A 17,072-nucleotide genomic window follows, 5' to 3' on the forward strand; every position below is an offset into this window, starting at 1 on the left:
GATAGATACAAGACAGCATTTAGAACACATCATGGGCACTATGAATGGTTGGTAATGCCATTTGGACTAACCAATGCACCTGCAACTTTTCAAAGTTTGATGAATCACATTTTCCAACATGTTTTGAGAAAATATGTTTTAGTATTTTTTGATGATATCTTGATATATAGCAGTTCTTGGCAAGATCACTTGAAGCATTTAGATGTTGTTCTTAGAGTTTTACAAGAGAATACATTATTTATCAAACTGTCCAAATGCTCTTTTGGAGTTTCAGAAATAGAATACTTGGGCCATATGGTCACAGGTCAAGGAGTTTCTATGGACAAGGACAAAATCCAAGTTGTGTTGAGTTGGCCTACTCCAAAGAATGTTAAGCAATTGAGAGGATTTTTGGGTCTCACTGGCTACTACAGAAGATTCATTAAATCTTATGCTAAAATAGCTGCTCCCTTGACGGATTTGCTAAAAAAAGAAAGCTATATGTGGAATGATCAAGCAGAGATAGCTTTTCAGCAACTTAAGGGTGCAGCGACCTCTGCACCAGTACTTGCATTACCAAATTTCCACAAACCATTCATATTAGAAACTGATGCTTCTGGTGTGGGAATAGGTGCAGTGTTACATCAAGATAATCACCCTATTGCTTATTTTTCAAAAAAATTAGTGCCCGGGAATCAAAAGAAATCTGCTTATTTTAGAGAAATGCTTCCCATAGCTGAAGCAATAGCAAAGTTCAGACACTATTTGCTTGGTCATAAGTTCATAATTCGCACAGATCAAAAAAGTTTGAGGACCTTAATGGACCAGTCATTACAGACACCTGAACAACAAGAGTGGCTACACAAATTTTTGGGGTATGATTTTTCTATTGAATACAAGCCAGGCAAAGAGAATCTTGCAGCTGATGCTTTATCAAGATTGATGACAATGGCTTGGTCAGAACCACATTGCAATTTCATTCAACAAGTTAAGATAACATTACAACAGGATGCTGCTTTGCTTGAAATTATGCAAAAATGTACACAAGGCCAAGCTCCAGCACATTATACACTGAAAGAGGGGCTACTGCACTGGAAGCACAGAATTGTGATTCCTTCCACTACTGCATTGGTACAACAAGTACTTTATGAGTTTCACACATCACCTATTGGGGGTCATGCTGGAATTACAAGAACATTGGCTAGAATTAAGTCTCAATTTTATTGGCCTGCTATAAAAAAAGATGTTTTGGACTATGTGCAAAACTGTCTGGTGTGTCAGCAAGCCAAAACAACAAATACCTTGCCTGCAGGATTGTTGCAACCACTCCCTATACCATCACAGGTGTGGGAAGACATAGCTATGGACTTTATTACAGGTTTACCTCTTTCTTTCGGGTACACTGTTATTATGGTCATAGTGGACAGGTTAACAAAATATGCCCATTTTATTCCCATGAAAACTAATTACAATAGTAAATCAGTAGCTGAGGCATTTATGCATAATATAGTGAAATTACATGGCATGCCAAAATCTATAGTGTCTGATAGAGACAAGGTATTTACAAGTACATTCTGGCAACACTTATTCAAATTACAAAGTACAAGCTTGGCAATGTCTTCTGCTTATCATCCTCAATCTGATGGGCAATCTGAGGTGCTTAATAAAGCAGTAGAATTATTTATGAGGTGCTTCACTTTTCACAATCCTAAGGTATGGTATAAAGCTTTATCATGGGCAGAGTTCTATTACAACACCTCATTACAAACCAGCATTGGTATGACTCCATTTAAGACTCTTTATGGGAGAGACCCACCTACATTGATAAGATATGAACCTCAGGGTAGTGACCCCCCAACACTTCAAGAGGAGTTGATGGAGAGGGATAGAATTTTACAACAATTGAAAGCAAATTTACAAAAAGCACAGCAGTATATGAAGAAACAAGCTGGCAAACATAGAGCTGATGTGAATTTTCAAGTTGGAGAGTTAGTATTGGTGAAGCTGCAGCCTTACAGACAACAATCAGTGGCTTTAAGGAAGAATCAAAAGCTGGGAATGCGTTATTTTGGACCTTTTGAGATCATAGCTCGTGTGGGGAATGTAGCCTACAAACTCAAGTTGCCGGATCATGCTAAAATCCATCCTGTCTTTCACATATCTCAGCTGAAACCATTCAAAGGACCTTTGCAAGATCAATATCTGCCTTTGCCTCTGACCATGTCTGACAGTGGTCCTATTATAAATCCTATAAAGGTGTTGCAAGCTAGGACTGTTATCAAAGGCAACCAAACAGTTCACCAAGTCTTAATTCAATGGGATCAACATGCTGTGTCTGAAGCTACATGGGAAGCAATTGATGACTTGCAACAGAAGTTTCCTTCTTTCAACCTTGAGGACAAGGTTAATTTTAATGGGGAGGGTATTGTAATGAAGCCACAAAGAGAAGAGGGTCTAGAAGCAGCTAATGAGTCAGCAAATCAGAGAAAGGGCCCACAAAATATGTATGAAAAGGATATTGCTAACAACCACGCGGAAACGGCGGAAGCGAAGGCACCTCGCAAAGGAATAAGGACACGTACACCACATAGCATGTGGAAAGAATATGTGAAGGCATGAATCAATTATATATACTGCAGTAGTGATATTTTGTATGTATGTGATTGGTGTTGTTGCTACTTCTCTCCCTAAACTCTCTATTCACATCTGGTTTTCTATTGTATGCCAACTGTTTGTTAAAAGTCCTAATACAATTATCCTTATTCTCTCTTCCTTTTCTATATTACTTGCTAGAACTATAGCATTGGTGCTTTCATCACACCATGGCTCAAGATAAAGCAAATATGACCCAAACAGAGAACAAGCGCAACAAAGAAGAGATGATGTTATTCCAGGCCGAAATACTTGAACGTATGGAAAGATTGGAAGCTAGAACCGCAGAAAAGTTTGATAAGGTCTATGCTGCGCTTGACGTCCTCATCGAACAATCACCAAGGAAGCAGAACCATGGTGCTGGACTCAATAACAGACCTCCGTTTCAGGTACGAAATGTGAAACTCGAATTTCCCCATTTTGACGGCACTAACGTGCATGAATGGATCTTCCGTGCTGAACAATTTTTCGATTATTATGATACACCGGATCTGGATCGTTTAACCATATCATCGGTTCATCTTGACAAAGATGTGGTACCATGGTATCAAATGGTTCAATGATCTCACCCATTCACTTCATGGATTGAGTTTACGCGCGCTCTTGAGCTTGATTTTGGACCTTCCGTTTATGACTGTCCTCGCGCAACTCTTTTCAAATTGACTCAAACTGGGACTGTGGCTGAATATTACTTGAAATTCACATCGTTAGCAAATCGTGTTTATGGTTTAAGTAACGATGCTTTAATTGACTGCTTTGTGAGTGGCTTGAATAATGAGATTCGTCGTGATGTGTTGATTCACACACCCTCCTCCATTGTTAAGGTTGTGTCCCTGGCTAAAGTGTATGAAGAGAAATATGCATCAAATCCAAACCACAAAAAAACCAATACAACCAACTACTCCACCAACAAACCGTTCACCAACAAGCCAAAAACAATAACTAGAGATTCAGCCCCCATCCTCAACACACCCCCTACAAGACCAATGAGTCAATTTCAAAAAAATCCCAATATCAAAAGAATATCCCCAGCTGAAAGGCAAGTCAGACGAGACAAAGGCCTTTGCTATTGGTGTGATGAGAAATTCTCATTTACACATAAGTGTCCCAATAGACAATTGATGTTATTGCAATGCGATGACAGTGATGAAGACCAAATGCTTGGTGTTAAGACTCAACGACCAGACATAACTACAAATAGCCCTGACACCAACTTACCTGAACACCACCTTTCCTTAAATGCCATGAAGGGTACCAGCAACATGGGTGTGTTACGTTTTTCAGGCTCCATTGAGCAAATTAAGGTTCAAGTCTTAATTGATGGAGGGAGCTCTGACAATTTTCTTCAGCCAAGAATTGCCAAATTCCTCAAGTTACCTGTTGAGCCAGGACCAACATTCAGAGTATTGGTTGGTAATGGTGAAATTATGACTGCCGAAGGGGTGATTAAGCAATTACCACTTGAAATACAGGGACACCAACTTGAGATACCAGTTTTCTTATTACCTGTTGCAGGAGCTGATGTGATATTAGGTGCTTCATGGTTAGCAACATTAGGGCCACATGTTGCTGATTATGCATCTTTAACACTGAAGTTCTTTTTGGAAGGTAAATTTGTGACATTGGTGGGAGAACCTGAGGCCAGACCCTCATTAGCTCAGCTTCATCACTTTAAGAGACTCCACACCACTAATGCTATTGCAGAATGCTTCACAGTCCAGTGGCTAAAATCTACTGAAGCTGCAGATATTTTCAAAGAATTGCCCACCAACATTGAACCTGAGATTGCTATGCTACTCCATACTTACAAGGAACTGTTCCAGCCACCATCTGCCTTACCCCCCAGCAGAGCTCATAATCATAGCATTCCTTTAATGGAGGGAGCTAATCCAGTTAAAGTTAAACCCTATAGATACCCTCACAGTCAGAAAGAACAAATTGAGAAAATGGTCCAGGATATGCTGCAACAAGGTATCATACAGCCAAGCACTAGTCCATTCTCCTCACCAATAGTGTTGGTGAAAAAGAAGGATGGAACATGGAGGTTTTGTACTGATTATAGGGCTTTGAATGCTACTATTAAAGATTGTTTTCCAATCCCCACCGTGGATGAACTCTTAGATGAATTGTTTGGAGCAAAGTACTTTTCAAAGTTGGACTTAAGGTCAGGATATCACCAAATATTGCTTCAGCCACAAGATAGATACAAGACAGCATTTAGAACACATCATGGGCACTATGAATGGTTGGTAATGCCATTTGGACTAACCAATGCACCTGCAACTTTTCAAAGTTTGATGAATCACATTTTCCAACATGTTTTGAGAAAATATGTTTTAGTATTTTTTGATGATATCTTGATATATAGCAGTTCTTGGCAAGATCACTTGAAGCATTTAGATGTTGTTCTTAGAGTTTTACAAGAGAATACATTATTTATCAAACTGTCCAAATGCTCTTTTGGAGTTTCAGAAATAGAATACTTGGGCCATATGGTCACAGGTCAAGGAGTTTCTATGGACAAGGACAAAATCCAAGTTGTGTTGAGTTGGCCTACTCCAAAGAATGTTAAGCAATTGAGAGGATTTTTGGGTCTCACTGGCTACTACAGAAGATTCATTAAATCTTATGCTAAAATAGCTGCTCCCTTGACGGATTTGCTAAAAAAAGAAAGCTATATGTGGAATGATCAAGCAGAGATAGCTTTTCAGCAACTTAAGGGTGCAGCGACCTCTGCACCAGTACTTGCATTACCAAATTTCCACAAACCATTCATATTAGAAACTGATGCTTCTGGTGTGGGAATAGGTGCAGTGTTACATCAAGATAATCACCCTATTGCTTATTTTTCAAAAAAATTAGTGCCCGGGAATCAAAAGAAATCTGCTTATTTTAGAGAAATGCTTGCCATAGCTGAAGCAATAGCAAAGTTCAGACACTATTTGCTTGGTCATAAGTTCATAATTCGCACAGATCAAAAAAGTTTGAGGACCTTAATGGACTAGTCATTACAGACACCTGAACAACAAGAGTGGCTACACAAATTTTTGGGGTATGATTTTTCTATTGAATACAAGCCAGGCAAAGAGAATCTTGCAGCTGATGCTTTATCAAGATTGATGACAATGGCTTGGTCAGAACCACATTGCAATTTCATTCAACAAGTTAAGATAGCATTACAACAGGATGCTGCTTTGCTTGAAATTATGCAAAAATGTACACAAGGCCAAGCTCCAGCACATTATACACTGAAAGAGGGGCTACTGCACTGGAAGCACAGAATTGTGATTCCTTCCACTACTGCATTGGTACAACAAGTACTTTATGAGTTTCACACATCACCTATTGGGGGTCATGCTGGAATTACAAGAACATTGGCTAGAATTAAGTCTCAATTTTATTGGCCTGCTATAAAAAAAGATGTTTTGGACTATGTGCAAAACTGTCTGGTGTGTCAGCAAGCCAAAACAACAAATACCTTGCCTGCAGGATTGTTGCAACCACTCCCTATACCATCACAGGTGTGGGAAGACATAGCTATGGACTTTATTACAGGTTTACCTCTTTCTTTCGGGTACACTGTTATTATGGTCATAGTGGACAGGTTAACAAAATATGCCCATTTTATTCCCATGAAAACTAATTACAATAGTAAATCAGTAGCTGAGGCATTTATGCATAATATAGTGAAATTACATGGCATGCCAAAATCTATAGTGTCTGATAGAGACAAGGTATTTACAAGTACATTCTGGCAACACTTATTCAAATTACAAAGTACAAGCTTGGCAATGTCTTCTGCTTATCATCCTCAATCTGATGGGCAATCTGAGGTGCTTAATAAAGCAGTAGAATTATTTCTGAGGTGCTTCACTTTTCACAATCCTAAGGTATGGTATAAAGCTTTATCATGGGCAGAGTTCTATTACAACACCTCATTACAAACCAGCATTGGTATGACTCCATTTAAGGCTCTTTATGGGAGAGACCCACCTACATTGATAAGATATGAACCTCAGGGTAGTGACCCCCCAACACTTCAAGAGGAGTTGATGGAGAGGGATAGAATTTTACAACAATTGAAAGCAAATTTACAAAAAGCACAGCAGTATATGAAGAAACAAGCTGACAAACATAGAGCTGATGTGAATTTTCAAGTTGGAGAGTTAGTATTGGTGAAGCTGCAGCCTTACAGACAACAATCAGTGGCTTTAAGGAAGAATCAAAAGCTGGGAATGCGTTATTTTGGACCTTTTGAGATCATAGCTCGTGTGGGGAATGTAGCCTACAAACTCAAGTTGCCGGATCATGCTAAAATCCATCCTGTCTTTCACATATCTCAGCTGAAACCATTCAAAGGACCTTTGCAAGATCAATATCTGCCTTTGCCTCTGACCATGTCTGACAGTGGTCCTATTATAAATCCTATAAAGGTGTTGCAAGCTAGGACTGTTATCAAAGGCAACCAAACAGTTCACCAAGTCTTAATTCAATGGGATCAACATGCTGTGTCTGAAGCTACATGGGAAGCAATTGATGACTTGCAACAAAAGTTTCCTTCTTTCAACCTTGAGGACAAGGTTAATTTTAATGGGGAGGGTATTGTAATGAAGCCACAAAGAGAAGAGGGTCTAGAAGCAGCTAATGAGTCAGCAAATCAGAGAAAGGGCCCACAAAATATGTATGAAAAGGATATTGCTAACAACCACGCGGAAACGGCGGAAGCGAAGGCACCTCGCAAAGGAATAAGGACACGTACACCACATAGCATGTGGAAAGAATATGTGAAGGCATGAATCAATTATACATACTGCAGTAGTGATATTTTGTATGTATGTGATTGGTGTTGTTGCTACTTCTCTCCCTAAACTCTCTATTCACATCTGGTTTTCTATTGTATGCCTGTTTGTTAAAAGTCCTAATACAATTATCCTTATTCTCTCTTCCTTTTCTATATTACTTGCTAGAACTATAGCATTCAGCTATTCATAGTTTCATCAAAGTTTATGTCAAAAAAAATAGTTTCATCAAAGTAACTGTCAAAAAATAATTTTTTAGGTTTTATACTCATGGCTTCCCTCATCGATCGATTCAAATACGATGTTTTCCTCAGCTTCCGAGGCGAAGATACCCGCCACGATTTCACCGGAAATCTCTGGAAAGCACTTCAAGACAGAGGAATCAACACTTTCATTGACGACGAGGAGCTTCGCAAAGGGGAAGAAATCACACCATCACTCATCAAAGCTATTGAAGACTCCAACATGGGCATCATTGTACTTTCCAAGAACTATGCATCTTCTTCCTTTTGCTTACAAGAACTTTTCACTATCCTCGCTTGTATCAAAGATAAAGGTCGCTGTGTCTGGCCGGTTTTTTATGAAGTGGATCCTTCTGATGTAAGAAAACTGAAAAGGAGTTATGGAGAAGCGATGGTTGAGCATGAAAAGGGGTCCAGTAGCAACATAGTTCTGTTGCAGAAATGGAAGAATGCTTTACATCAAGTTGCTAATTTGTCTGGCTTTCATTTCAAAAAGGGGTATATATTTTATTTTCATTTATGTAATTATTTCAGTTTTTGCTATGATAAGAGTGTTAGAATTAATAGATAATACTTGTTTTTGGTTTTGTGGTGACAAAATTGAGTTTGAATAATGAGGTATTTTGTCTAAAAGTTAGTTGAATGTAAAATTATTTTATGTTTGGAAACATTCATGTTAAACTGAGCTCAACAATAATTTTCAAAAGGCTAAAATTAATTGTAGAAGCAAAAACTCCAAACTTACATATGTGGTTATATTCAATCACTTCTATCTTTAAAATGATTATCTGGTGTCTACGCACTTACTAGTGTTTGTCATATTATGATAAATAAGTGTCAAAGTGTAGACATGATGCACTAGAATGACTTCATGCAAACTTAACTTCTATTCTTGGGCAGGGATGATTATGAACATGTTTTTATTGGGAAGATAGTTGAACGAGTCTCAAGGGAGATTATGCCTGTTACTTTACCTGTTCCTGATTATATAGTTGGATTCAAGTACCAAAAGCAAATTGTAACATCACTTTTGAATGTTGGGTCTGATGATAGATTCCACATGGTAGGGATCCATGGCATTGGTGGAATAGGGAAAACCACTCTTGCCCTAGAAGTTTATAATTTGATTGTCCGTCAATTTGAAGGTTCCTGTTTTCTTGAAAAAGTCAGAGAAAATTCAGATAAAAATGGACTGATATATCTCCAAAAGATCCTTCTGTCTGAAATTGTTGGAGATAAGAAAATTAAGATAACAAGTGTTAGACAAGGAATTTCCATATTACAGCAAAGGCTCCACCAAAAGAAGGTTCTTTTACTTCTAGACGATGTTGACAATGAGGAGCAATTACAGGCTATTGCTGGAAGATCTGATTGGTTTGGTCCAGGCAGTAGAGTCATCATCACGACTCGGGACAAAAGGTTGCTAACATGTCATGGGGTTGAATGTACATATGAGGTGAAGGGGTTGAATGACAAAGATGCTTTTGAGTTGGTTAGATGGAAAGCTTTTAAAAATGAATTTAGTCCAAGCTATAACGATTTTTTATTAGTACAAAAGCATACCAGAAAATTGACTGCGAACAAATTGCTTAGATCGAAAACTTTAAAGACTGAAAAAGTTATTTCAGGTTATGTGCATATTTTAGAACGTGCTGTAACCTATGCTTCTGGCCTTCCACTCGCTTTGGAAGTCATCGGTTGTCACTTTTTTAATAAGACAATAGAGCAATGTAAATGTGCACTAGATCGTTATGAAAAGATTCCTGATAAAAAGATCCAAAGGATACTACAACTGAGCTTTGATGCTTTGCAGGAAGAAGAGAAGTTTGTTTTTCTTGACATTGCCTGTTGCTTCAAAGGATATAAATTGACAAGGGTCGAACAAATACTTCATGCTCATCATGGTGATGCCATGAGAGATCACATTAGTGTGTTAGTGGAAAAATCTCTCATAAAAATAAGTGAGTCTGATATTGTGACATTGCATGATTTGATAGAGGAAATGGGGAAAGAAATTGTTAGACGAGAATCACCGGACCCTGGAAAACGCAGTAGGTTATGGGCCTCTGAAGATATAATTCAAGTTTTAGAAGAAAATACGGTGAGTAATAATGATATGGATGGTTTGCCTTTTCATCTTTAACTTTGATTAATGTTAAATTCTATAAATAGGTGTGTAGAAGTTCCAACATATATGTACATGTCTTTTGGTTGATTTGTGCTTTCACATGTTAAAAGGGAACAAGTAAAATTGAAATTATATATCCAAACTCCCGGATTGAAGTAGAATGGGATGGAGAGGCTTTCAAGAAGATGGAAAACCTCAGAACTCTAATTATTAAGGATGGCAAATTTACTGAAAGTCCCAAACATCTTCCGAATAGTCTAAGAATACTCCAACTCCAACATAGTCTATGTCTGTCATGGGATTTACCATCTGAGTTTTATCCAAGGAAACTTACCATATGCAATATTTCCACTAAGTCTACATTATTCACGCAGGTAAGTCTGATGAATTTATTTTCCCATCGTATATTAGTGAATCCACTTTCATTTATTTCTTATTTATTTGATAGTTCTTATCATTTTATTTCTGCAGAAGTTCAAGAATATAATGGTTTTAAATTTTGATCGCCATGAATTTTTAACCCGGATACCAAATGTATCTGGTCTCGTAAATTTAGAAGAATTTTCATTTCAAGATTGTGTGAATTTAATCACAGTCGATGACTCCGTTGGGTTGCTGGGTAAACTTAAAACCTTGAGAGCTATGTGTTGCATCAATCTTAGGAGGATTCCGCCTCTCAAGTTGGCTTCTCTAGAAGAACTCGATCTTTCAATGTGTTCTTGTCTTGAGAGTTTTCCACCTGTGGTATGGTTGCTGGGTAAACTTAAAACCATGAGCCTTAGAAGGTGCATCAAGCTAAGGAGTATTCCACCTCTTAAGTTGACTTCGCTAGAAAAACTCGATCTTTCACATTGTGTTAGTCTAGAGAATTTTCCACTTGTGGTGGATAGTTTTCTTGGAAAAGTTAAGACCCTGCTTGTTCAAAGTTGTCACAATCTCATGAGTATTCCACCTCTCAAGTTGGATTCACTAGAAAAACTAGACCTTTCTTATTGTTTTAATCTCAAGAGTTTTCCAATTGTGGTAGATGGTTTGTTGGATAAACTTAAATTCTTGAGCATTGAACGTTGCATCATGCTTAGGAGTATCCCACCGCTCAGGTTGACTTCTTTGGAACAGTTCAATCTTTCATATTGTCTAAGTCTAGAGAGTTTTCCAGAAATATTAGGAGAAATGAGAAATATAACACAACTTCACTTGGATGGTACTCCCATAAAAGAATTGCCATTTCCATTTCAAAATCGTACTCAACCTCAAACATTATATCCATGTACCTGTGGAATTGTTTACTTACCAAGTAGAGTTTATGCAATGTCAAAACTGGTTGAACTTACCATCCAGAGAGAAGAAAAACTGTGCCCAATGCAATCTTCACATGTAGAATGTCTCTGTCTCACAAATTGCATACTTTCAGATGAGTTTCTCTCAACAGGTCTCATGTTATTTGCTAATGTGAAAGAATTACACCTAACTAAAAATCAATTCACAGTTGTTCCTAAATCTATTGAAAAATGTCATTTTTTATGGAGGCTTGTCTTGGATAACTGTGAGGAACTTCAGGAAATTAAAGGGATTCCTCCATGCTTAAAAACATTATCTGCTTTGAACTGCAAATCGTTGACTACTTCGTGTAAAATTAAATTACTAAATCAGGTTATGATTTTGTTTTTGTAATCGTAATTTATATGATATGATAATTGATATTCTTTTTGATATAATTAAACTTACATTTATTTACGGATGACTTACAGGAATTACATGAGGCTGGAAACACTTGGTTCTGTTTTCCACGAGCGAAGATTCCAGAGTGGTTTGACCACCATTGCTTGGCAGGATTGTCAATTTCTTTCTGGTTTCGAAACAAGTTTCCTGCCATAGCTCTTTGTGTTATTTCTCCATCGACGTTGGATGATTCTCGGCGTCTTGTAAGAGTGATCATCAATGGCAATACATTTTTCTATGAAAGTGATGATAAAAGACATAAGTCACCGGCAAAAATGTATCATTTACATCTTTTTCATATGAAAATGGAAAACTTCAATGATAACATCGACAAAGCTTTTTTTGAAAATAAGTGGAACCATGCAGAGGTTGACTTTGGATTCCCATTCATGAATAGCGGAATCCATGTATTGAAAGAGAAAAGTAGCATGAACGATGTTAGATTCACCAAACCAGAGAATGATGCCTGATATTGAGCTCACTCTTTAAAAACACAACACTGAGTCATTGGTATCAAGAAATGATTCTTATGTGGTGAGATTTCATTATGTCGAAAGCAATCCTATAGAGCTATGATTACTCGTTTGGGAAAACCAACCAAAAGGTCCAAAACCATGCTGATTTTGTATATGGCATTAGAATATCCATAGGTTGTTCTGCAAAAGAACTCCAATCTCAAAAATGGAAGCTCTTGCAAAAGAAATTATGAACGGTTTGTATTTTGTTAAGATTAATATCCATTGGTTCTTGTTAATTGTGGTTATTAAACTGAGTAGCTAACTAATCTTCTAATTACGATAGGAGGAGCTGAAGAACATATTTGTTTCTGGAGATGTTGTGCTACACTCTGTAAGAAGTTCATTCCTTTTGGAGATATTTTATACTGGTAGATTTTTGTATTAGTCTCTTTCTGTTTACAGTTGATTAGATTTATATATTAGTCTCTTAGTAGTGAAATTAGATCATTTTAGTATCTTCAATCAGATGAGTTATTTTGAACAAGTATTGCTTGTTGCTAGTATGAAAGGGAAATAAAATGATCTCTTAAATAACAATTCCTTCTCTACTTTTACCCCACTCATATCTGTTTACCCTTCTTCACTCTTCAGTTTTTGCACTCATATCTATCCGTTTTTTCTATTGCGCAATGTGGATGCCTCTTTTTCCGCTCGACATAACAGATTGGGGATTGATGTATGTTTGACAGATGCGATGAGGATATTTATTGGTGCCAAAACCATCTGGTTGCAACTTATCCTGGCCGTAGAAGTTGGGGAAGTTATTGGTCTGTTGGTAGTGATGGTCCTTTTAATTTGCAAGTTCATGATTATGCAGAATTAGGGGATATTCTTTCTCGTTGTAGTCCAATTATGTGGTTAATTTGTACCGCCTCCGTCACACAATGTGTGAGCCAATTTAATTATATGCACTATTCACATGTCTTGCTTTAACTCTATTTTTCTACTAATGAATAAAAACAAATATTAGCATATAAGATGCGGTTGGATTCATCTCGATGAGTATTTTCAAAACATCAAATTTTTATAATTTTTACTATTATACAATTAAAAATATTAATTATCAAAGTTATGAATTGACATACGTGAAGCAGTAAACTGGCTCATTCATTTTGGGATGGAGGAGGGAGTAAAAACTTTGATGTATAGATTCCTTGATTTTTACTACCATATAAGAATAATCCTTGAATAAAATACATTAGCCTTCTCTCATATTACAGGGCAAAACTATATAGGAAAAAGATCAACCAAAATTGAGATGGTTTCTCTCCCAACCCCCCTCAATTCTTTTCTACTCCCTGAATTTCCGTTTTTGTCCCTGGGGGTACTGCGGTTTATACGAACCGAAATAAGCTGACATTCTGATAAATTTCGGTAACCACTTACCGAAATCTGGGACATTTCGGTTCGCAGGTACCGAAACAATTATTTCGGTAAACTTCTACCGAAAATGGCCTAATTCCAGCGACCAACGTACCGAAATCTATGACATTTCGGTTCGCAGATACCGAACAAACTGACGTTCGTTTTTTGTGTACCGAAAACGTTAATGTTCGGTTTGCAGTTACCGAAATGGTCTAATATTTGGCTTCGGTGAATACGAACCGAAGTTTTTTGGCAAAAATGTTTCAAACCGCAAGTGGCAAACTTGGATTTTTAGGGGGTAGAAAAGAATTGAGGGGGGTTGGGAGAGAAACCATCCAAAATTGATAGTCATTGGAGTATTTACTTTTGGGTTCGCATTTTTATGGTAAGGCCTACACTATCCTTTAATAACTTGCATTGACGACGACTACTGTTGATAATGGATGTTTTCTAACTAGACTTCCAAGTCCTACCTTTATACCTCCATCTCTTATTTTCCATCTCTCTTATTTTTGTAGGAATATATATATATATATATATATATATATATATATATATATATATATATATATATATATATATATATATATATAGGGGAGGGATCAAATTACACCGGTGTAACATTCGCTCAATAACGCTTTATCGAATATAAATTTTACAAAATCTATCGTTAGATTGAAAGCTAATATCGAATAGACCATCTATGTTAAATTTTACAAAAATCTAAAATCGTTTGATATGTTATTGAGACCGATGAAGATTAATGGTTTATGCGTTTTTATTGAATATCATTAATGATGTAGGAGGATTTCTTCTGTATTTTATTATTTTAGTTAGATTTAGTTCTATTATATTTTAGGTTGATTCCTTATTTTTATATTTCACCTAGGTTAGTTATTTTTATATTTTAGGTAGATTTGTAATTTTTATTTAGCTAGGTTTGTTGTTTTTATTTTTACAATCTTTAGGAGATTTGTTAATTTTATTTGTCACTCTTATTTAAGCTAAATTATTGTAGCCTTGAAGGCAACTTTTTGATTCAATAAAAATTCAGAGATTTTTCTCAAATTTGGTGGATTCCAAATTACTGTTTCGGTGGACTCCGAAACCCTATTTTGACAAGTTTGTGTTTGCGGCTTGTCTTTATCCATTAGGTTTAGCGTTTTGCTAACCTAGCGCTTCCGTACTGCGTCAAAATAGGTTAGCAAAACGCTAAACCTAATGGATAAAGACAAGCCGCAAACACAAACTTGTCAAAATAGGGTTTCGGAGTCCACGGAAACAGTAATTTGGAATCCACCAAATTTGAGAAAAATCTCTGAATTTTTATTGAATCAAAAAGTTGCCTTCAAGGCTACAATAATTTAGCTTAAATAAGAGTGACAAATAAAATTAACAAATCTCCTAAAGATTGTAAAAATAAAAACAACAAACCTAGCTAAATAAAAATTACAAATCTACCTAAAATATAAAAATAACTAACCTAGGTGAAATATAAAAATAAGGAATCAACCTAAAATATAATAGAACTAAATCTAACTAAAATAATAAAATACAGAAGAAATCCTCCTACATCAGTCTCCTCTACCTCAAAAGAACTCGACCCTGAGTTCTCGTCTTGATAAAGAGCTTCCTTTGCAGGTTGACTCCTCCAATGAACAAGAGACCACCCTCCTGGATCCCATTGAATTAAGTGAGAGGACCTGTCTCGTGTCAACACATCCAAATAACCACCGGGGTTCCATTGCTCAAAGATAGAACACAGAATTTGAAATTTATCACAAAAGGGTATTTGACCCAACTTAGTTAACATGTTTGAGCTATGCAGCGGTTTTGCTGAGATGGAAGTCGCCGCCTGCATCCTAGTGTCCGGAGGTTCTAGTGGCGGTGAGGTTGTTGCCGGATTTCGAACAAATACATCTGGCTTAAACGGAGCCGCCACAGGTAGGTCGACATCAAGTTGTGGATCACCAGACTTGCACAAGACATTTTTTTTTATCCTAGTTGGATTCTCTTCACCTCCCTCTTCGGACACAACTTCCTCATCCTCTGAACTCGAGTCATCAGTAGATGGGTTGTTGCGGTTGTTGTCGCCGTTTCTGTTGTTGTTATTGTTTCTATTGCTGTTGTAGTTTCGGTTGTTGTTGGATAACGTTGTCACCTGTGTTGTCAGAGCTGTGATGGCCGCGGTTAAAGCCGTCATGGCACCGTAAAACTCTGCTTTCGTCACCGGTTGATCTCCCATCTGATCACGTTAGAAAAGAACAGGAGAAACCTGCTCTGATACCAACTGACGCAGATCGGAAGCGCTAGGTTAGCAAAACGCTAAACCTAATGGATAAAGACAAGCCGCAAACACAAACTTGTCAAAATAGGGTTTCGGAGTCCACCGAAACAGTAATTTGGAATCCACCAAATTTGAGAAAAATCTCTGAATTTTTATTGAATCAAAAAGTTGCCTTCAAGGCTACAATAATTTAGCTTAAATAAGAGTGACAAATAAAATTAACAAATCTCCTAAAGATTGTAAAAATAAAAACAACAAACCTAGCTAAATAAAAATTACAAATCTACCTAAAATATAAAAATAACTAACCTAGGTGAAATATAAAAATAAGGAATCAACCTAAAATATAATAGAACTAAATCTAACTAAAATAATAAAATACAGAAGAAATCCTCCTACATCAATTAATCTTGACCTATCTCAAAAACATATCAAACGATTTTAGATTTTTATAAAACTTAACATAGATGATCTATACGATATAAATTTTCAATCAAACGGTGGATTTTTTAAAATTTGTATTCGTTAAAGCGTTATTGAGCGGTGTAACATTACTCAAATGTTACATTGGTGTAATTTGATCTCTCCCTATATATATATTCTAAAGCTATACTTTTTTTATAAAGCGAAGGACATTTAAATATCAGTGGACAACTTTCTGAAATTACTGCTACTGAGGATGATGGTATGGAGCTGAAAAAAAGAAAACGTATAAAAGGAGGACCAAGCAACAACAGTGCCACACATATGCATATAGAGGAAGCAGGAACTAATGTTATGAATTATGAGTTAGATAGTGAAAACAGTGGGATGAATGTTGTAATGAATTTGAAAAATAACCCTTTGTATGATGTCTCTGTTGTATCGGCAGGACCTGGAAACCAGGCCTGCCGGGAGAAATGAGTATAATAAGCTGGAACTGTCGAGGCCTGGGAAACCTGAGCGCAGTTCCAAAATTTAAATTCCTGCTCCGGTATTATAAGCCGGATATTATCTTTTTATGTGAGACACTAGTCCACAAGAATAAAATTGATGAATTACGTTATTTGTTGGGTTTTGAGAACTGTTTTGCTGTTGATAGAGAAGGTCAAGGAGGTGGTTTAGCACTCCTTTGGCGGTCCTCCATACAATGTAATATTACAAATTTTTCTTCAAATCATATCAATGTTGAAATTACAGATACTCAAAGAGGCATGTGGAGACTCACAAGATTCTACGGCTACCCAGAAGGAGCGCGGAGATGTGACTCTTGGAACTTTATTCGCAGATTAGCTCAGGATTCCCACCTCCCTTGGTGCATTATTGGGGACTTTAACGATATCCTGTCAGTTAATGAGAAGAAGGGTAGAAATGAGAGGCCTAATTGGCTAATAGACGGTT

At 36.9% G+C, this 17,072-nt stretch overlaps 1 protein-coding gene across 2 annotated transcripts; it reads left to right on the top strand.

The window, feature by feature from the left end:
• Positions 1–7,404: 7,404 nt before the first annotated feature.
• LOC123907944 (disease resistance protein RUN1-like) lies at positions 7,405–13,033 on the top strand. Of its 2 annotated transcripts, none has more exons than XM_045958425.1 (7): positions 7,405–8,170; positions 8,573–9,773; positions 9,911–10,174; positions 10,272–11,453; positions 11,552–12,234; positions 12,324–12,408; positions 12,730–13,033. In XM_045958425.1, the coding sequence occupies exons 1-5, from the start codon at positions 7,701–7,703 to the stop codon at positions 11,990–11,992; spliced, it is 3,558 nt and encodes a 1,185-aa protein (XP_045814381.1). In that variant the 5' UTR covers positions 7,405–7,700; the 3' UTR covers positions 11,993–12,234; positions 12,324–12,408; positions 12,730–13,033. The 2 variants fall into 2 exon arrangements, with proteins under 2 accessions (XP_045814381.1, XP_045814380.1); XM_045958424.1 differs by having other exon boundaries at positions 7,466–8,170; positions 12,324–12,371.
• The last annotated feature ends 4,039 nt before the right edge of the window (positions 13,034–17,072 follow it).

This window comes from Trifolium pratense, linkage group LG2, assembly GCF_020283565.1.
Source record: "Trifolium pratense cultivar HEN17-A07 linkage group LG2, ARS_RC_1.1, whole genome shotgun sequence".
NCBI classification, from domain to species: Eukaryota; Viridiplantae; Streptophyta; class Magnoliopsida; order Fabales; family Fabaceae; genus Trifolium; species Trifolium pratense.

Coding starts and splice junctions, on each gene's coding strand:
- LOC123907944 (XM_045958425.1), top strand. CDS start 7,701: ATGGCTTCCCTCATCGATCGATTCAAATACGATGTTTTCCTCAGCTTC. Junction 10,175..10,271: donor AGTCTACATTATTCACGCAG/GTAAGTCTGATG, acceptor TTATTTCTGCAG/AAGTTCAAGAATATAATGGT. Junction 11,454..11,551: donor AAATTAAATTACTAAATCAG/GTTATGATTTTG, acceptor GATGACTTACAG/GAATTACATGAGGCTGGAAA.